The sequence below is a fragment of the Narcine bancroftii genome, chromosome 8 (assembly GCF_036971445.1).
Source record: "Narcine bancroftii isolate sNarBan1 chromosome 8, sNarBan1.hap1, whole genome shotgun sequence".
In the NCBI taxonomy this organism is placed as follows: Eukaryota; Metazoa; Chordata; class Chondrichthyes; order Torpediniformes; family Narcinidae; genus Narcine; species Narcine bancroftii.
The window spans coordinates 62,628,462-62,644,559 of NC_091476.1; the positions used below are offsets into that span (position 1 = coordinate 62,628,462).

The window sequence follows — 16,098 nt, forward strand, 5'->3', positions numbered from 1 at the left end:
AAGCCCGCTCCCTGAGGTCAGTGGAAACCCCGAACTCAGGACTACAAAAATGGCTCATGGAGCCAAACAAAAGTGCACAACCGCGCATGCGCAAGACAAAAATAACACTGACGGGAGGGGGGACCAGCTGAGGAGTAAATCTCCACAGTTGAAACAGACAAGTACAACACAACAGCAAGACTCTCAACAGGAAAACAGAAAATAACGAGAACAAGAAAGAAGAGAATAAAAATAGGAAATCAAAGAAACAACAGATGACCAACCCAGAGGAAGAAGATCAACACCAAGACACTTTTAATAAAAATAAGAAGAACAAGAATACCCAACAAAATAAAATAAACAACCCAACAAGAAAACCAGAAGAGACAGAGGTAAAGGACACAGACCCTGGAGTGGACTCAGAAGAGGAGGAGGAAGAACACAGAGAAATGGAAGATGAAGGGAAGGGCAAGTACATGGATATATTTTTTTTTAAAGAATATATGGAAACAGAAAAAGAATGGCAGTCACAAGAATTCAGTGAAATAAAAAGAAGAAAAAGTGAATAGATTAGAGATGATCATGACAGATATATGGAAGAACGAGAAACAGCCATAGAAATGGAGGTAGATGACTTAAAAAAGAAATTAGAAGAATCTGATAAAAAAGTTAAAGAAACTCAGGAACTGTTAGCTCAGAAGATAGATAAAATGGAAAATTATAATAGAAGAAGCAATATAAAGATAGTGGGCCTTTTAAGGAAGATGAAGAAGGCAAAAATATGAAAGAATTTATAAAAGATTGGATCCCCAGGGTCCTAGGAAGACCAGAATTACAGGAAGAAATGGAAATAGAAAGGGCACACAGAACATTAGCCCCTAAATCACAACCACAACAAAAACCAAGATCCATTCTAGTAAAATTCCTAAGATATACAACAAGAGAAAATATATTGGAGAAGGCAATGGAAAAAAATAAGAGAAGACAAAAAACCGCTGGAATACAAGGGTCAAAAATTTTTTTTTCTATCCAGATATAAGTTTTGAACTCCTGAAGAAGAGGAAGGAGTTCAATGCAGCAAAAACGACCCTATGGAAAAAAGGTTATAAATTTATGTTAAAATACCCAGCGGTACTTAAAATAGTTATCCCGGGGCAGCAAAGCAAACTATTCTCGGATCCGGAAGAAGCACGAAAATTTGCAGAACAACTACAAAACAGACAGAGATGAAGAGATGTAACAAGAACAAAAACGACAACAAACTATATATAAATTAAAAAATAGAGTATAAGTAAGAACTAAGAAGGGAAAGAAAGGGAAGAAAGGAAGTAAGGAGGGAATTAAGAGAGTGACCTTTGTTATATAGTGACCTTTTCTGGGGGGGCTGGATGGGGAAGAATAACACTCACTGCGAAATCAGTTGATGCTTGCGAGCGGATTCACAAATCCAAATGGAGAGGGGAGATGTGGTTGCCTGACAAGGGACAAAGGGCAACTCAGAAAGGGGAGGGACTATTGGGGTTAAAGAAATTTTAGAAATGAGAATAGTGGAAATATTTTATGTTTTAGAAATGTTGTCTTATAATTGTTCAAAAAAAGAAAGCAGAAATGGATAAGAAGGGAAGGTGGTGATGAGGAAATGGAAAGGAAAGATAAACAAAGTATGAAATGACTATGTTGAACTATATGACTTTAAATATTAACGGAATACATAACCAAATCAAAAGGAAGAAACTGTTAAATTTACTGAAAAAAGAAAAAATTGATATAGCATTCGTACAACACATCTACCTGAAGTGGAACACAAGAAATTAAAGAGAGATTGGATAGGACATGTAACAGCAGCATCATATAATTCAAAAGCCAGAGGAGTAGCTATATTAATCAATAAAAATGTACCAATCAAAATAGAAGAAGAAATAATAGATCCAGCAGGGAGATATGTAATGATAAAATGTCAGATATATTCAGAATTTTGCAATTTACTCAATGTATACTCACCTAATGAAGAAGATCAAAAATTTATGCAAGATATCTTTTTGAAGATAGCAGACACGCAAGGGAACAAACTAATAGGAGGGGATCTTTATCTTAATTTGGACTCAAACATGGATAAAACTGGAAAAAAAAACTAACAGAAAGAGCAAAGTAACCAAATTTATAATTAAATCGATGCAAGAAATGCAACTTTTGGATATATGGAGGAAACAACACCCAAAGGAAAAGGAATATTCATATTATTTGGGTAGACACAAATCATACTCTAGGATAGACCTATTCCTGTTATCAGCCCACATTCAAGGGAGAGTTAGGAAAACGGAATATAAAGCTAGACTATTATCGGACCACTCACCCCTGTTATTGGCAATAGAGCTAGAGAACATCCCACCAAGAATGTATAGATGGAGATTAAACTCCATGCTACTTAAAAGACAGGATTTTAGAGAATTAATTGAACGACAAATTAAAATGTACTTTGAAATAAATACGGAATCAGTGAAAGATAAGTTTATACTATGGGACGCAATGAAAGCATTCATCAGAGGGCAAATAATAAGTTATGTAACTAAGATGAAGAAGGACTACAATCGGGAAACAGAAAAGTTGGAAAGGGAAATAACAAATATAGATAAAGAATTAGCAATAAAGGAAGATACAACTAAAAGAAGAGAATTGGCAGACAAAAAAAAATAAAATATGAAACACTACAAACATAAGGTAGAGAAGAACATAATGAAGACAAAACAGAAATATTATGAGCTAGGAGAAAAAAACGCACAAAATTCTAGTGTGGCAGCTTAAGACAGAACAAACTAAAAGAATGGTATTGGCATTAAGGAAAACGGACAAACAAATTACATATAATCCAACGGAGATCAATGAAAACTTCAGGGAATTCTACGAGCAACTATATCAAACTGAAAACAAAGGGAAAGAAGACAAAACAGATGAATTTCTAAATAAAATTGAACTACCAAAATTACAAACAGAGGAGCAATTACAGTAATACCAAAGACGGGGAAAGATCCACTAGCACCAACGTCATATAGACCAATATCTCGACTTAACACAGATTATAAGATAATAGTTAAACTATTAGCAAACAGATTGGCTGACTATGTACCAAAAATAGTAAATCTAGACCAAACTGGATTTATTTAAAAAAGACGAACAATGGACAATATCTGTAAATTTATTAACTTAATTCATACAGTAGAAGGAAATGAAACTCCAACAGTAGCGGTTGCTTTAGACGCAGAGACGGCCTTTGACAGAGTAGAATGGAATTATTTATTCAAAGTACTACAAAAATTCAGCCTACCAGAGAAATATATTAATTTGATTAAAGCAGGGGTGTCAAACTCAAATTCACGGAGGGCCAAAATTAAAAACTTGGACTAAGTCGAGGGCCAAACTAAATATTTATTGAAAATTTTCAACAACCTCTGCATGTTTTCTCTTCTTTCAACATATGTAATGTTAAACTTTTTCTTATTAAAATAAATGTTTAATAATAGTTTTGGATAAACTCTTTCATTGTCATTGTTATTGTCATTGGCCCATTTCCTTTAGCGTTCTGAAACCGTGCACATGACGAGTCAATGAGGGATGATTAAAGCAGTGGTCTTCAAACTTTTTCTTTCCACCCACAGACCACCTTAAGCAATCCCTTACTAATCACAGAGCACCAATGGCACAGGGAAGCGAGTGGAAAGAAAAAGGTTGAGAACTGTTGTATTGTGGTAACTCCACATCTGATTAGGTTAATTGTTAGGCAAGTGGTCAGAGAAGGACCCCCCCCCACCCCACCCCAAGAAAGGTTTAAATCACAGGAACAAAATAAGCTTCCATCTCACTGCTCCCAATCTTGCACACAGTCCTGATGTGGAATGTGGGGTTGCAGCTCCACGTTCACCCGAGTTCAGGTGCTGTCTGTGTGGAGTTTGTACGCTCTTCCCTTGTCTTGGACCAACAGGTCGGTCGCCTGACGAAGGCACCCGAACCGCCCGTTGACATGCCGGCGTCCGGGGCGGTGGAGGAATTGGCTGAGAAGAGTGCGTTGCTCCCACCCCCCTCCCATGGTTGGAGAGGGATTAAATTGCGATCTCACGGCGCCGGGCTCGTCTCCAGCAAAAGGAGCAGGAGGAAGGGTCCGCCGCGCACAGAGCGAGGGGGAAAGCATCGCCAACGAGACGTTCGGTCCGGTGTCGCCGCTGAAACGCAGACCCAGCGAGGATGGTCCCCAACTCCAGCCACGTCTGTGTGTCCGGGAGCCGGGCGGGCTGAGTGCGGCGCTCCGAACCCCGGGATTCGGGACTTTGAGTTCCCTCCACACCTCCGGCGTCTTCATTTTCACCTTCAGTGTGCATGCGCTATACTGGTGCGGCAGCCAGCGGGCCAACTCTAATATATATTTAATATGATCTTGCGGGCCAAATATAATTATATCGCGGGCCAAATTTGGCCCGCGGGCCAGAGTTTGACATGTGTGTGCATTAAAGCATTATATAGGGGGCCATTGACGAAAGTGACAGTAAATGGATATATATCAAAACAATTTAACTTAAGCAGATCAACAAGGCAGGGATGTCCACTATCTCCCTCACTTTTCGCGTTAGCTATAGAACCACTAGCAGAATTGATAAGAACAGAAAATAAAATAAGAGGGATAAAAATAAAAGAGAAGGAATATAAAATCAGTCTATTTGCAGATGACATTATAATATACTTAACAGAACCAGAAATATCAATAAAAGAATTACATAGGAAATTGAAGGAATATGGAGAAGTGTTGGGTTACAAGATCAACGCAAATAAAAGTGAAGCAATGCCAATGAGTAATGCAGATATCACAAAATTCAAGAAACAATCACCATTTAGATGGCAAACACAAGCAATGCGATACATAGGTATACAACTAAATAAAAATCTCGGCCATCTATAGAAACTAAATTATCATCCATTAATGAAAAAATTACAAGACGACTTAGAGCATTGGAAAGACTTACCACTAACACTGATAGGAAGGATAAACTGTATTAAAATGAACATTTTCCCAAGGATACAATACCTATTTCAGTCATTACCAATTCACCTAACAGAGAAATTCTTCAAGGAGTTAAAGAAAATAATAAGGAAATTCTTATGGAAAGGGGAGAAACCAAGAATAGCACTAGATAAATTAACAGAATGGTACAAACAAGGAGGCTTACAACTACCAAACTTTAAGAATTATAATAGAGCCGCACAATTAAGATACCTATCAGATTTTTATCAAACAAGGGAAAAACCAGATTGGACCAGATTAGAACTAGATAAAATAGGGGAGAAGATACCTGAACATATACTATATAAATGGGATGAAAAGTTGGTGCAACGTAGGAATTCACCGTTATTGCATCATCTGCTCAACATTTGGAAGAAGATTCATGTAGAAGGGAATAAGACAAATTACCAATTACCAAAACTAATATTGACGCAAAATCAACTAATCCCTTTCACAATAGATAACCTTTCCTTTAGAGAATGGGAGAGAAAAGGGATCAAAAGAATAGAAAATTGTTTTTCGGGAAATAAATTACTATCCTTTGAACAAATGAAGGATAAATATAATATAACTCACGATACAATGTTTGCATACCACCAACTGAAAACCTACGTGAAGGATAAATTGGGAAACAGTCTGAGGTTACCAGAAGGAAGCAATTTTGAATATGTGATTACAGACACAATGATAATTTAAAAATTTGTAACAAACATGTACATCAAACTGCAAGAAAAGGAGAACGAGGAAACAAACGATAAACCTAAACAAAAATGGGAACAAGATTTAAACATAAAGATAAAGAATGAAACATGGGAAAAGCAATGCTTCGGAACTATGAGAAATACAATAAACACGAGGTTACGCATGATACAATACAACTGGATACACAGGCTATACATCACACCTCAATAGTTAAATAAATGGGACCCAACAGTATCAGACAGATGTTTCCGCTGTAAAAAGGAAACGGGAACAACAATTCATGCAATTTGGACATGTGAGAAAGTGGAAACATTTTGAGAAGATCTAAACCAGATATTAAATAAAATCACAAAAAGCAATATACCAAAAAACCCAGAGATCTTCCTCCTAAGTAATGTAAGAAATAAAGAATTTGGACTCGATTTGGATGGAGCACAAAAAAGGTTTGTTATGATAGCCCTAGCTGTAGCAAAAAAATGCATTATGTCAACCTGGAAATTAGAAGACAACTTGAGAATACAACAATGGAACATAGAAATGAATAAGTGTATTCCATTAGAAAAAATAACATATAATTTAAGAAATAACATCACAATATTCGAACAAATATGGGAGCCATACATGAAATACAATAGAGAAATCCTACCATGGACTTCCACCACCTAAAATGACAGAAGGATAAGATAACGAAAAGAACTGACTCAGTAAAATTTCTTGTTTATTTTTATTAAGTGACAACATTGTTTAACGGGTTTAATGTATCTTATAGATTGAACTTCAAATAAATGGGAAAGGGGGTGAGGGAGGGAGGGAAGGGAGGGGAGAAAATGACACTATATATTCAAGAAAAAAAAGTCTGTATGTATCTTGGTCAATATGGTTTATAGTGTGAAAAATAAAAAAAATTTTTAAAAAAAGCCAGTCTCCAGAAATCCACTACTGCATTCGCCAGCGGCCTTCAACCTGCCCGAGTTCCTCGCTTTGAATCGCCAACAGCCCACCGTTTTTGTGTGATACTCAGCCGCAGAACCACAGAGGGTAATCATATGACGCCTCTTGGCCTGTATTGGTTGGAGTTTAGGAGAATGAGGAGAATGAGGGGAATCTCGTTGAAACATTTTGAATGTTGAAAGGCATGGACAGAGTAGATGTGGGAGAGTCGAGGAGAGGAGGGCACAACTTCAAGACTGAAGAGCATCCACTTAGAACAGAGATGTGGAGATATTTTTTCAGCCAGAGGGTGCTAAATCTGTGGAATTTGTGGCCACAGGCAATTGTGGAGGTCATCATTGGGTGTATTTAAGACAGAGCATCAAAGATTATGGGGAGAAGGCTGGGCAGTGGGGCTGTGGGAAAATGGATCATCTCATGATTAAATTGCGGGCAGACTCGATGGACTGGATCCACCTCGGATCAGAAGGGCTGTACATTAAAGGCGCCGTGTCAAAACGATGGAGCTCGATCCTCCCAGGTTGAAGAGGCACAACTGCCTATCCCAACCTGGGATCTGCGAGCACAGGTGTTGTCATTCACCGGGGAGAAGACGGGTGAGGAGACAAGAAATGACCTGACACAGGCATGCCACATTATGAGAGGCATGGAGTTGTTGGTCAGAATTGCCCCGTGTAAGAGGAGGAGGAACCGTAGGGACAGGATCTGCAGAGGGTATTTCTACTTTCCAGAGACCAGTTGCATTTGGAAGAGTGTGCCACAAGTGGGTGTTGAAGGCTTGAACTGATAACATTTGATGTACTTGGAGGAAAATTGGCTCCACCTTGAAGAAGGGCTCAAGCCCAAAACGACAGTTAGATACCTTTACCTCCTTTGAAATCTGCAAGACCTGCTGAGTTTTCACTGCAATCACAGTGTCTACAAACCTTTGTGTTTTGCTCCCTCCATGGCACATGCTGGTGGACAGAATTAGCATAGTTTGGCATTTGGTTCACAGTATGGAGAGTGCCTTGTTTGTTTATGAAGGTTATGCAGCGAGTATAGGAAGCAAAATATAACCAATGTTTTGAACCTGAGTCCTTTGTCAAGATATGAGCAAAATGTTGCAGTGCATAGAAACATTCTGGACAACTAATCCTATATTCATGGCCTAAAAAATGTGTGTTGTCTCTAAACAGGAGCAATTTGGCCGATTATTTCAAAGAAAGTCGAAATGTGAAGAAACTGAAAGATCCAAGTAAGGGAAATGCTTTCTTGTCTCTGACTTTGTGTCTCTCTGCGATTGTTGGACAGGTCAAAATATTTTTTGTTGTCACTGGCCAATATTATGAGCACAGACAACCCCAAAACCCAGCAGCAATAGAAATTCACCAAGACAGATGGTTACTTAAACAAAAGTTTCTTTTAATTATCTTTTAACATGAAAACAGGATCAAACTTTAACTTCTTACTATTAACTTAACCTAACAACCCCTTTCTAATTCTAAGCGCACGTGTATGTAATGTGTATATAAATTCAGAAAAGTTCTTTAATTTACATTCCAATCTCACTTCTCACTCCTCCAAGTTCTCTGGTTGCAGGCAATTCTTATTCTGTGCACAGAATTTAACATTTATGAATTTCACCAGGCTTTGGTGCTTGAAAGGTAAATGGTTACTGCTCAGGAAGGTTCTTGACGGTTTTCAGAGGGAGATTTGTTGCTCGTTGGACACCCACAACTGATTCTCTTAGGTCAGCCACTTCACTGTCTTGCAGAAGAGCCTTGCCCCATCAGGGTTTTCCAGATGATAACCTCCTTTTTTCAGGTCACCACAGAGTTCCTTTTTCTTTCCCTTATTTCAAGTGAAACATTAGGCAGCTAGTCCTCTCCTCTTGTATGGACCACAAGGGTTTTAACCAGGCTGAACCTGGTTAACCAATTAACCTCACAACCCATCTTCCAAATGGGGTTTTTCCAGAAGCTTGCCAGCTCGTCCTGTTCCAGTCCCAGCTGCTGCTGCTGACCTGTTGAACTGAATTCTCTCTCTCTCACTCAGAGAAAACCACATGTCCCTCTTAGAACAGCCAACTGCACTCAGACAGACTGCGGAACCAGACCTAATCTTCCAAGTTTGTTCATCTGTTGCTTTCCAAAACAATAATCCATTACTCCATTAATTGTTAATGTCCAATTAACACCTATTTGTAAAGTCCTTATAGACATCCTTCAAAGTTTTTACAAAGGCCTGGTCTGTCTGGCTTGAGCAGAGCTCTGGCATTTTAAATGAGGTCTGATATGAAGTGTTTGTTTATGACCTACACTTAAAAAAACCTGCAACAGTTTATCTCCATTAAAACATAAAATATAACAAAATCGGTCACACCATCCATTTTTTTCTGCACACCATTGTCATACCCATGTGTCTGTCCATGGCCTCGTGCACTGCCATAGCGAGGCCACCAGAAAATTGGAGGAACTCCCAGTATTCCATCTGGGCACTCTCCAACTAGACCAGCAGAAACATTGAATTCTCCATTTTCTGTTAGCCCCTTTCCCTGGGTCTCTTTCCCTATCCCTCTATCTCCTTTCCTCCATTCCCTCTCCCATCAGTGAGCTGCCCTCCACCCCGATCACCAATTTTTTTTCTCTTATACCTTCCCATCTGTATCCACCGATGACCTCTTGCCTGTTAGCCTGTTCTTTCCCCTTGCTCTCATCTCTTCTTCCCCACCTTTTTATCAGGTGCCTGTCTGTCTTTGACGAGAGCTGCCGGCCTGAAATGTTGCTTACTGCTGAGTTTAAATAGAAATTTTAAATTTAGACATGCCATATGGTAACAAGCCCATGAGCCCCTGCCGCCCAAATACACCAATTAACCTACAAACCCTGTACAGTTTTTGTAGTGTGGGAGGAAATCAGAGAACCTGGAGAGCATACAAACTCCTTACAGACAGTCCCGGATATTGAACCTGGGTCACTGGCACTGTAATCTTCTTTGGCTTGGCTTCGCGGACGAAGATTTATGGAGGGGGTAAAAAGTCCACGTCAGCTGCAGGCTCGTTTGTGGCTGACAAGTCCGATGCGGGACAACTGTGAAGTTCAAAGTTTCTCCAGCATTTTTGAGTATTGTCATCAGGAATAGTCTGTATAAAACAAGGTGTCCAGGAATAAGTCAGCAGTATTCTGATGAGGGGACATCGACCTGAAATAAAAATAGAAAATGCTGAAAAGGCTCGGCCAGCATCTGTGGCAAGAAAAACCAAAACATCTGTGGGCTCTCTGCGAGTCACCAGAAACCATGTGAAAAACCGACTTTCGAGTGGGCAGCCTTTCAATAGTTAACTGCCATTTCTCTGCAAATATTGCCTGACCAGTTGAGTATTTTGTTTGCAGTTCTATTTAACCGGACAATTGACCCTGATTGTGTGCGTGGGAGAGAAAAAAACAATCAGTATTCCTTTCCTTGTTTGAATGGAATTGAAGTCATTCAGCTTCAAAGCACCTGGAGCATTATGATGGTGATAAAAATCCAGCAACAGGTTTCTACTTCCAGTTGCACGGTGCATCTGTCCACTTGTAAAACCAGGTTTCATTTTATTCACCGCATCTCACATCACATTCTGAAACCTGCCTCTGCATGTTTTGAAAAGGTGCATTGAGCTTGATGAAATCTGTACCTTCGGAGGATATATTTGGATACAATTATGGCAATCTTATCTCCCTCATGTAGCCCATGAGAAGAACAATCAGTAATCTCTGCTTGAGATAAGTTCAAAAAAGTTTCTCACAATTGTTTGGTCCCATCCCTGGAAAGTGCTGACTCGGGCTGATCTCTGCTTTTTGCTGCCTGCTGGTCTGGTTGTACATGTTGGGATGCTGCAACAAGAACAGGAGCACTTGACCACAAGGTGTGGCTAGGAACCATTCAAAAGCCATCCACAAATTTGCCAATGACACCACGGTTGTCGGCAGAATCACAGATGGCCATGAGGAAGTGTACAGGAGGGAGATAGATCATCTGGTTGAGTGGTGTCGCAACAACAACATTTCCCTCAATGTTAGCAATGCTAAGGGATTGATTATGGATTTCAGGAAGGGGAAATCAGGAGAACCCAAACTTGTTCCCATCGAGGGGTCAGCAGTGGAAAGGGCCAAGAACTTCAAATTCCTGGGTGTCAACATGTTTGAAGATCTATTCTGGGACCTCCATGCCAATGCAATCACAAAGAAAGCTTGCCAGCTATACTTCATGAGAAGTTTGAGGAGATTTGGTACATCACCAAAGACTTACAGATTTCTACAGGTGGACCGTGGAGAGCATTCTGGCTGATACGGAGGTGCCAATGCACGGGACAGGATAAGACTGCAGAGTTGTGAACCCAGTCTTCACTCAGTCTTCATCAAGGATATCTATCCTCAAGGATCCATGCTCTCTTCACAGTCTACCCACCAGGAAGGAGGTCCAAGAGCCTGATGACAGACATCCAACGTTTCAAAACCAGCTTCTTCCCCTCTTCCATCAGGTTTCTAAACGGACCATGATCCCCAGACACGGCCTCACTTTTTCTCTTCTTTTGCACTAATTTATTTACTTTTTAAAAATGTAATTTCTAGCAATATTTGCACCTGTAAAACTGCAACAAAACAACAAATTTCTTGACACGTGTTCACGACAATAAATTTGATTCTGATTCGGATGGGCCCTTGGAAGCTGTTCCAGCATGCAGGATTGTGGCCTTGGTCAATTCCATTTTTCCATGACTTAATTCCAAACTCCTTGGGCATGAATGATTAGTCCCCCATTGCTGTTGAACCTCAGATATCCGTGAGAGAAATTGCTTCTCATTTTCCCCCCTCCATTCTGCACACATAGAGTATTCCAACACAGTGTAGGCCCTTCAGCCCACAATGTGGTGCTGACCAACATAAACCTGCTTCACAACAATCGAACCCTTCCCTTCCTCACAGCTCTAACCTTCTATTTTCCTTGTATCCATGTGCCTATTGAAGGTCCCTATTGTACCAACCTCCACCATCATCCCTGGCAATTAATTCCATTCACTCACTACTCTTTGTGTATATAAAATAAAACTTAACTCTGGCGTCTCCCCTAAAAGATGCCCAAAGTTATACCTTTGTAAGGCCAACTCCCACTGCCAGAACCACTCGATCCATATTTCAATAAGACACCTGTCATTCAATCCAGCAAATGGTCAACCTGCTTGTTCATAAGACAAATTACCTTCATCCCAGCAATCAGCTAGACCAGTGGTTCTCAACCTTTTTCTTTCCACTCATATACAACTTTAAATAATCCCTAGGCCATCAGTGCTCTGTGATTAGTAAAGGATTGCTTAAGGTGCTCTGTGAGTGGAAAGGAAAAGGTCTGAAACCCACTGTTTTAATCATCCCTAATGGACTCATTATGTGCATGGTTTCAGAACTCCAAAGGAAATGGACCAATGACAATTTTTCTCAAGCAAAATATTTCAGTAACAATTGTGTCTAGAGCAGTGATTCTCAACATTCCCTTCCCACTCACATATCACTAATAATCCCTTACTAATCACAGAAAACCGATGACAGAGGGATTATTTCAGGTGGTGTGTGAATGGAAAGAAAACATTTGAAAACCTCTGAGCTAGCTCCAATGTAAATAGATCCAAGGTCGGGTCAGATACAGCAATGAGCTCTCTGAACCCTTCTCCATTAACAATGGCGTGAAGCAAGGCTGTGTTCTCACACCAACCCTCTTTTCAATCTTCTTCAGCATGATGCTGAACCAAGCCATGAAAGACCCCAACAATGAAGACGCTGTTTACATCCGGTACCGCACGGATGGCAGTCTCTTCAATCTGAGGCGCCTGCAAGCTCACACCAAGACACAAGAGAAACTTGTCCGTGAACTACTCTTTGCAGATGATGCCGCTTTAGTTGCCCATTCAGAGCCAGCTCTTCAGCGCTTGACGTCCTGCTTTGCGGAAACTGCCAAAATGTTTGGCCTGGAAGTCAGCCTGAAGAAAACTGAGGTCCTCCATCAGCCAGCTCCCCACCATGACTACCAGCCCCCCCACATCTCCATCGGGCACACAAAATTCAAAACGGTCAACCAGTTTACCTATCTCGGCTGCACCATTTCATCAGATGCAAGGATCGACAATGAGATAGACAACAGACTCGCCAAGGCAAATAGCGCCTTTGGAAGACTACACAAAAGAGTCTGGAATAACATCCAACTGAAAAACCTCACAAAGATAAGCGTATACAGAGCCGTTGTCATACCCACACTCCTGTTCGGTTCCGAATCATGGGTCCTCTACCAGCACCACCTATGGCTCCTAGAACGCTTCCACCAGCGTTGTCTCCGCTCCATCCTCAACATCCATTGGAGCGCTTACACCCCTAACGTCGAAGTACTCGAGATGGCAGAGGTCGACAGCATCGAGTCCACGCTGCTGAAGATCCAGCTGCGCTGGATGGGTCACGTCTCCAGAATGGAGGACCATCGCCTTCCCAAGATCGTGTTATGTGGCGAGCTCTCCACTGGCCACCGTGACAGAGGTGCACCAAAGAAAAGGTACAAGGACTGCCTAAAGAAATCTCTTGGTGCCTGCCACATTGACCACCGCCAGTGGGCTGATAACGCCTCAAACCGTGCATCTTGGCGCCTCACAGTTTGGCGGGCAGCAACCTCCTTTGAAGAAGACCGCAGAGCCCACCTCACTGACAAAAGGCAAAGGAGGAAAAACCCAACCCCAACCAACAAATTTTCCCTTGCAACCGCTGCAATCGTGTCTGCCTGTCCCGCATCGGACTTGTCAGCCACAAACGAGCCTGCAGCTGACGTGGACTTTTTACCCCCTCCATAAATCTTCGTCCGCGAAGCCAAGCCAAAGAAAGATGTAGATGTGCCCTCGCCAACGGTGATCCATAGTCTCTCTTCATTTAAGAAATATTCCACTGTCTCCTCTCTATCCAAATAGGTGATCCCCGCATGTTCTCATGGTAAACCTTAGCCCATACTGTGAAGACCCAATGCTGTGTCTACCTGTGTTGACACCTCTCTTCCAGCATTTGAGAGTCACAATCTCCACCTACTACCAGTCTGCAGTTGTTCTGCGAGCAGGATGCCTGGCCATTTCATGGCAATGAATTGGGATTAAGCCTTTCACAGCTTCACTGCAGAGGATCATCTTGTCAATGATTTTGGCCGTAGCCTTTTGACCTGTGTCACTCAATACTGTCTTGGTTCCAGTGAAAGCCGTCAGCTTTGCTTCATGTTCTCCCTTGAGGATTTCACTGTAACAAACAGTGCAGCACTATAACTGTGCCAGCGAACCAGGTTCAAGTCCAGCGCTTTCTGTAAGGAGTTTGTAAGTTCTCCCCGTGACATGCATGGATTTCCTCTGGGTCCCCCCACCCTGCAAAAAATGTACGGGGCTTGTAGGGCACTTGGTGTGTTTGGGCGACACAGGCTCGTAGGCTGGAATAGCCTGTTACGGTGCTGTATCTCCAAATTTAATTTTTTTTTAATTGGAGCCAGTTATTTACTCTTCTCTTTGGTTGCATTACATTTGTTTTCGGGAGGAGAAATCAGCCTCCTTTCTATAATGAGACCACCCCCAATCCAAGGGACAAAGATCAGACCTGGCTGCACAGATCCATCCACCTGCTCTTAAAGTCTACAGTACACAGTTGAACGAGGACCTGAATGTTGAGCTCAGCTGAGTGTGTTGGAAGGGCACCCATTGGCTTCTGTGAAAAGGAGCTTGTAGTTTTTAAAGGGAGGGAGGCAGGCAGAGGTTCTTGAGAGCGGATTACTGGAATCACTCCCTCTAGGAGTTCAGATCAAAGGATGGCTAAAAACATCCAGTGGCTGCAGACCAACACAGAATTTCACATGCTCAAGGGGTCAGCGTTCGAGGTTGGTGAGAGAACATCCACTCCATTCTTTGGGCTCAAGGCCCTCACTGAACCCATAAGAACATGTGAGGCAGGAACAGGAGTTGGCCATGTGGCCTGACGAGCTTGCTCCACCATTCAATAAAATCATGGCTGATCTGACCATGGACTCAGTTCCATCTGCCCACCTCTTCCCCCAGCTATGCAGAAATCAATCCGACTGTATCTTAAGTATATTCATTGAGGCAGCCTCTGCGGTTTCCTTGTGCAGAGAATTCCACAGATTCCCTCCTCTCTGGAAGCATGTAATTTTCCCCTCCACCTGGGACACTGGGAGTCCAATCTGCTCTGCCTGTACTTGAGTTGTATGTCGAAACAACAACACCACCCAGACTACGGAAGTGAAAACTGAGCCAAGAGTTCAGAGTAGGCTTTAACGATATTGGAAGGAGGTTATTGTCTGTGCTCCAATTATCAGAGTCAGAGTTGCCTGATTTGCATTGTGAGGCCATTGAAGAACTATCAGTGGGTCATAAAATCATTAACTTCCGAGTATTAGTTTGTTTCACTTGCATTGCATCTTTGGACTTGGCAAGGCTTTCACAGCCTGTATGCTTATAACACAGCAGCTCAATGATTCATATCAATGGGGCAAAGTCCTCCAGACAAGTCTGAAACCAAATACACACACTGCATCTGTGACCCTTTTTAATTTGGTTTCAAAGCACTCCGCACCCTGCTTTTTGTCTATGCAGCCAGGTGTTGCAATGGTACTTTCTCTTCCAATCTAGTATCATTCAATTTGTGGGCTCTACACTCGATCTTGTCAAGGGAGGTTGAGAGGAGATCACAAAAATAGTAGCCAACCAAGACTGGAGACATGAGAGACCACCGATGTTGGAATCTCGAGCGGGTCATGCAGCATCCATTGAGGGGAAGAGACCCTTGAGAAATGCTACCTGACCCACCGAGTTCCTTCAGCACTTCGAACCAAGTGGAGCTGCTGTTTGGAAGGAGATAATGTCACTTAGCCTGTGTTTTCCTGGGTGCAGAAGAACGAGAGGGGTAATGACCGAATTTGATATGCTTGACCGCCTGGGATTTCTCGAACAAAGGGCCCACAGTTTCGGGATACAGGCCAAGGCATTCGGGACTGGAGTGAGGAGACATTGCAGGAGGGAGCGAACCAGTGGGAATTCTCTATCATCAAGGGCAGAGGAAGCCCTTTGACAGCAGTTTCTTCCCACTTCTCCTATATCAGAAAAATAGAGAGTTCAGGGTATGAGGTAGGGAAGGGTTGAGCAGCACAGTTAGTGTGGCCATTACAGTGCCAGCAACCTGGATTTTAATTGCGTGCTGTCTGTATGGTTTTTACGTTCTCCCTGTCACTTGCCTGGGGTTTCTCTCGGTGCTCTGGTCTCGAATAAAAACATATGGGGTCAGGAGGTGAATTATGTGTGATTGAGTTTCAATGGCCAGAACTGTGCTGTAGCTCTTTAAAAAAAAATTAAAAATTAGATTGTTGAGTATGTTTAC

At 41.8% G+C, this 16,098-nt stretch overlaps 1 protein-coding gene across 2 annotated transcripts in view; it reads left to right on the top strand.

The window, feature by feature from the left end:
- LOC138740769 (nuclear RNA export factor 1-like) overlaps positions 1-16,098 on the top strand; it is a 109,338-nt gene that overhangs the window by 73,861 nt on the left and 19,379 nt on the right. For both annotated transcript variants that reach the window (XM_069893847.1, XM_069893848.1), the window contains exon 15: positions 7,858-7,916. In XM_069893847.1, coding sequence (XP_069749948.1) covers positions 7,858-7,916 — 59 coding nt within the window. The remainder of the gene's footprint in view (positions 1-7,857; positions 7,917-16,098) is intronic.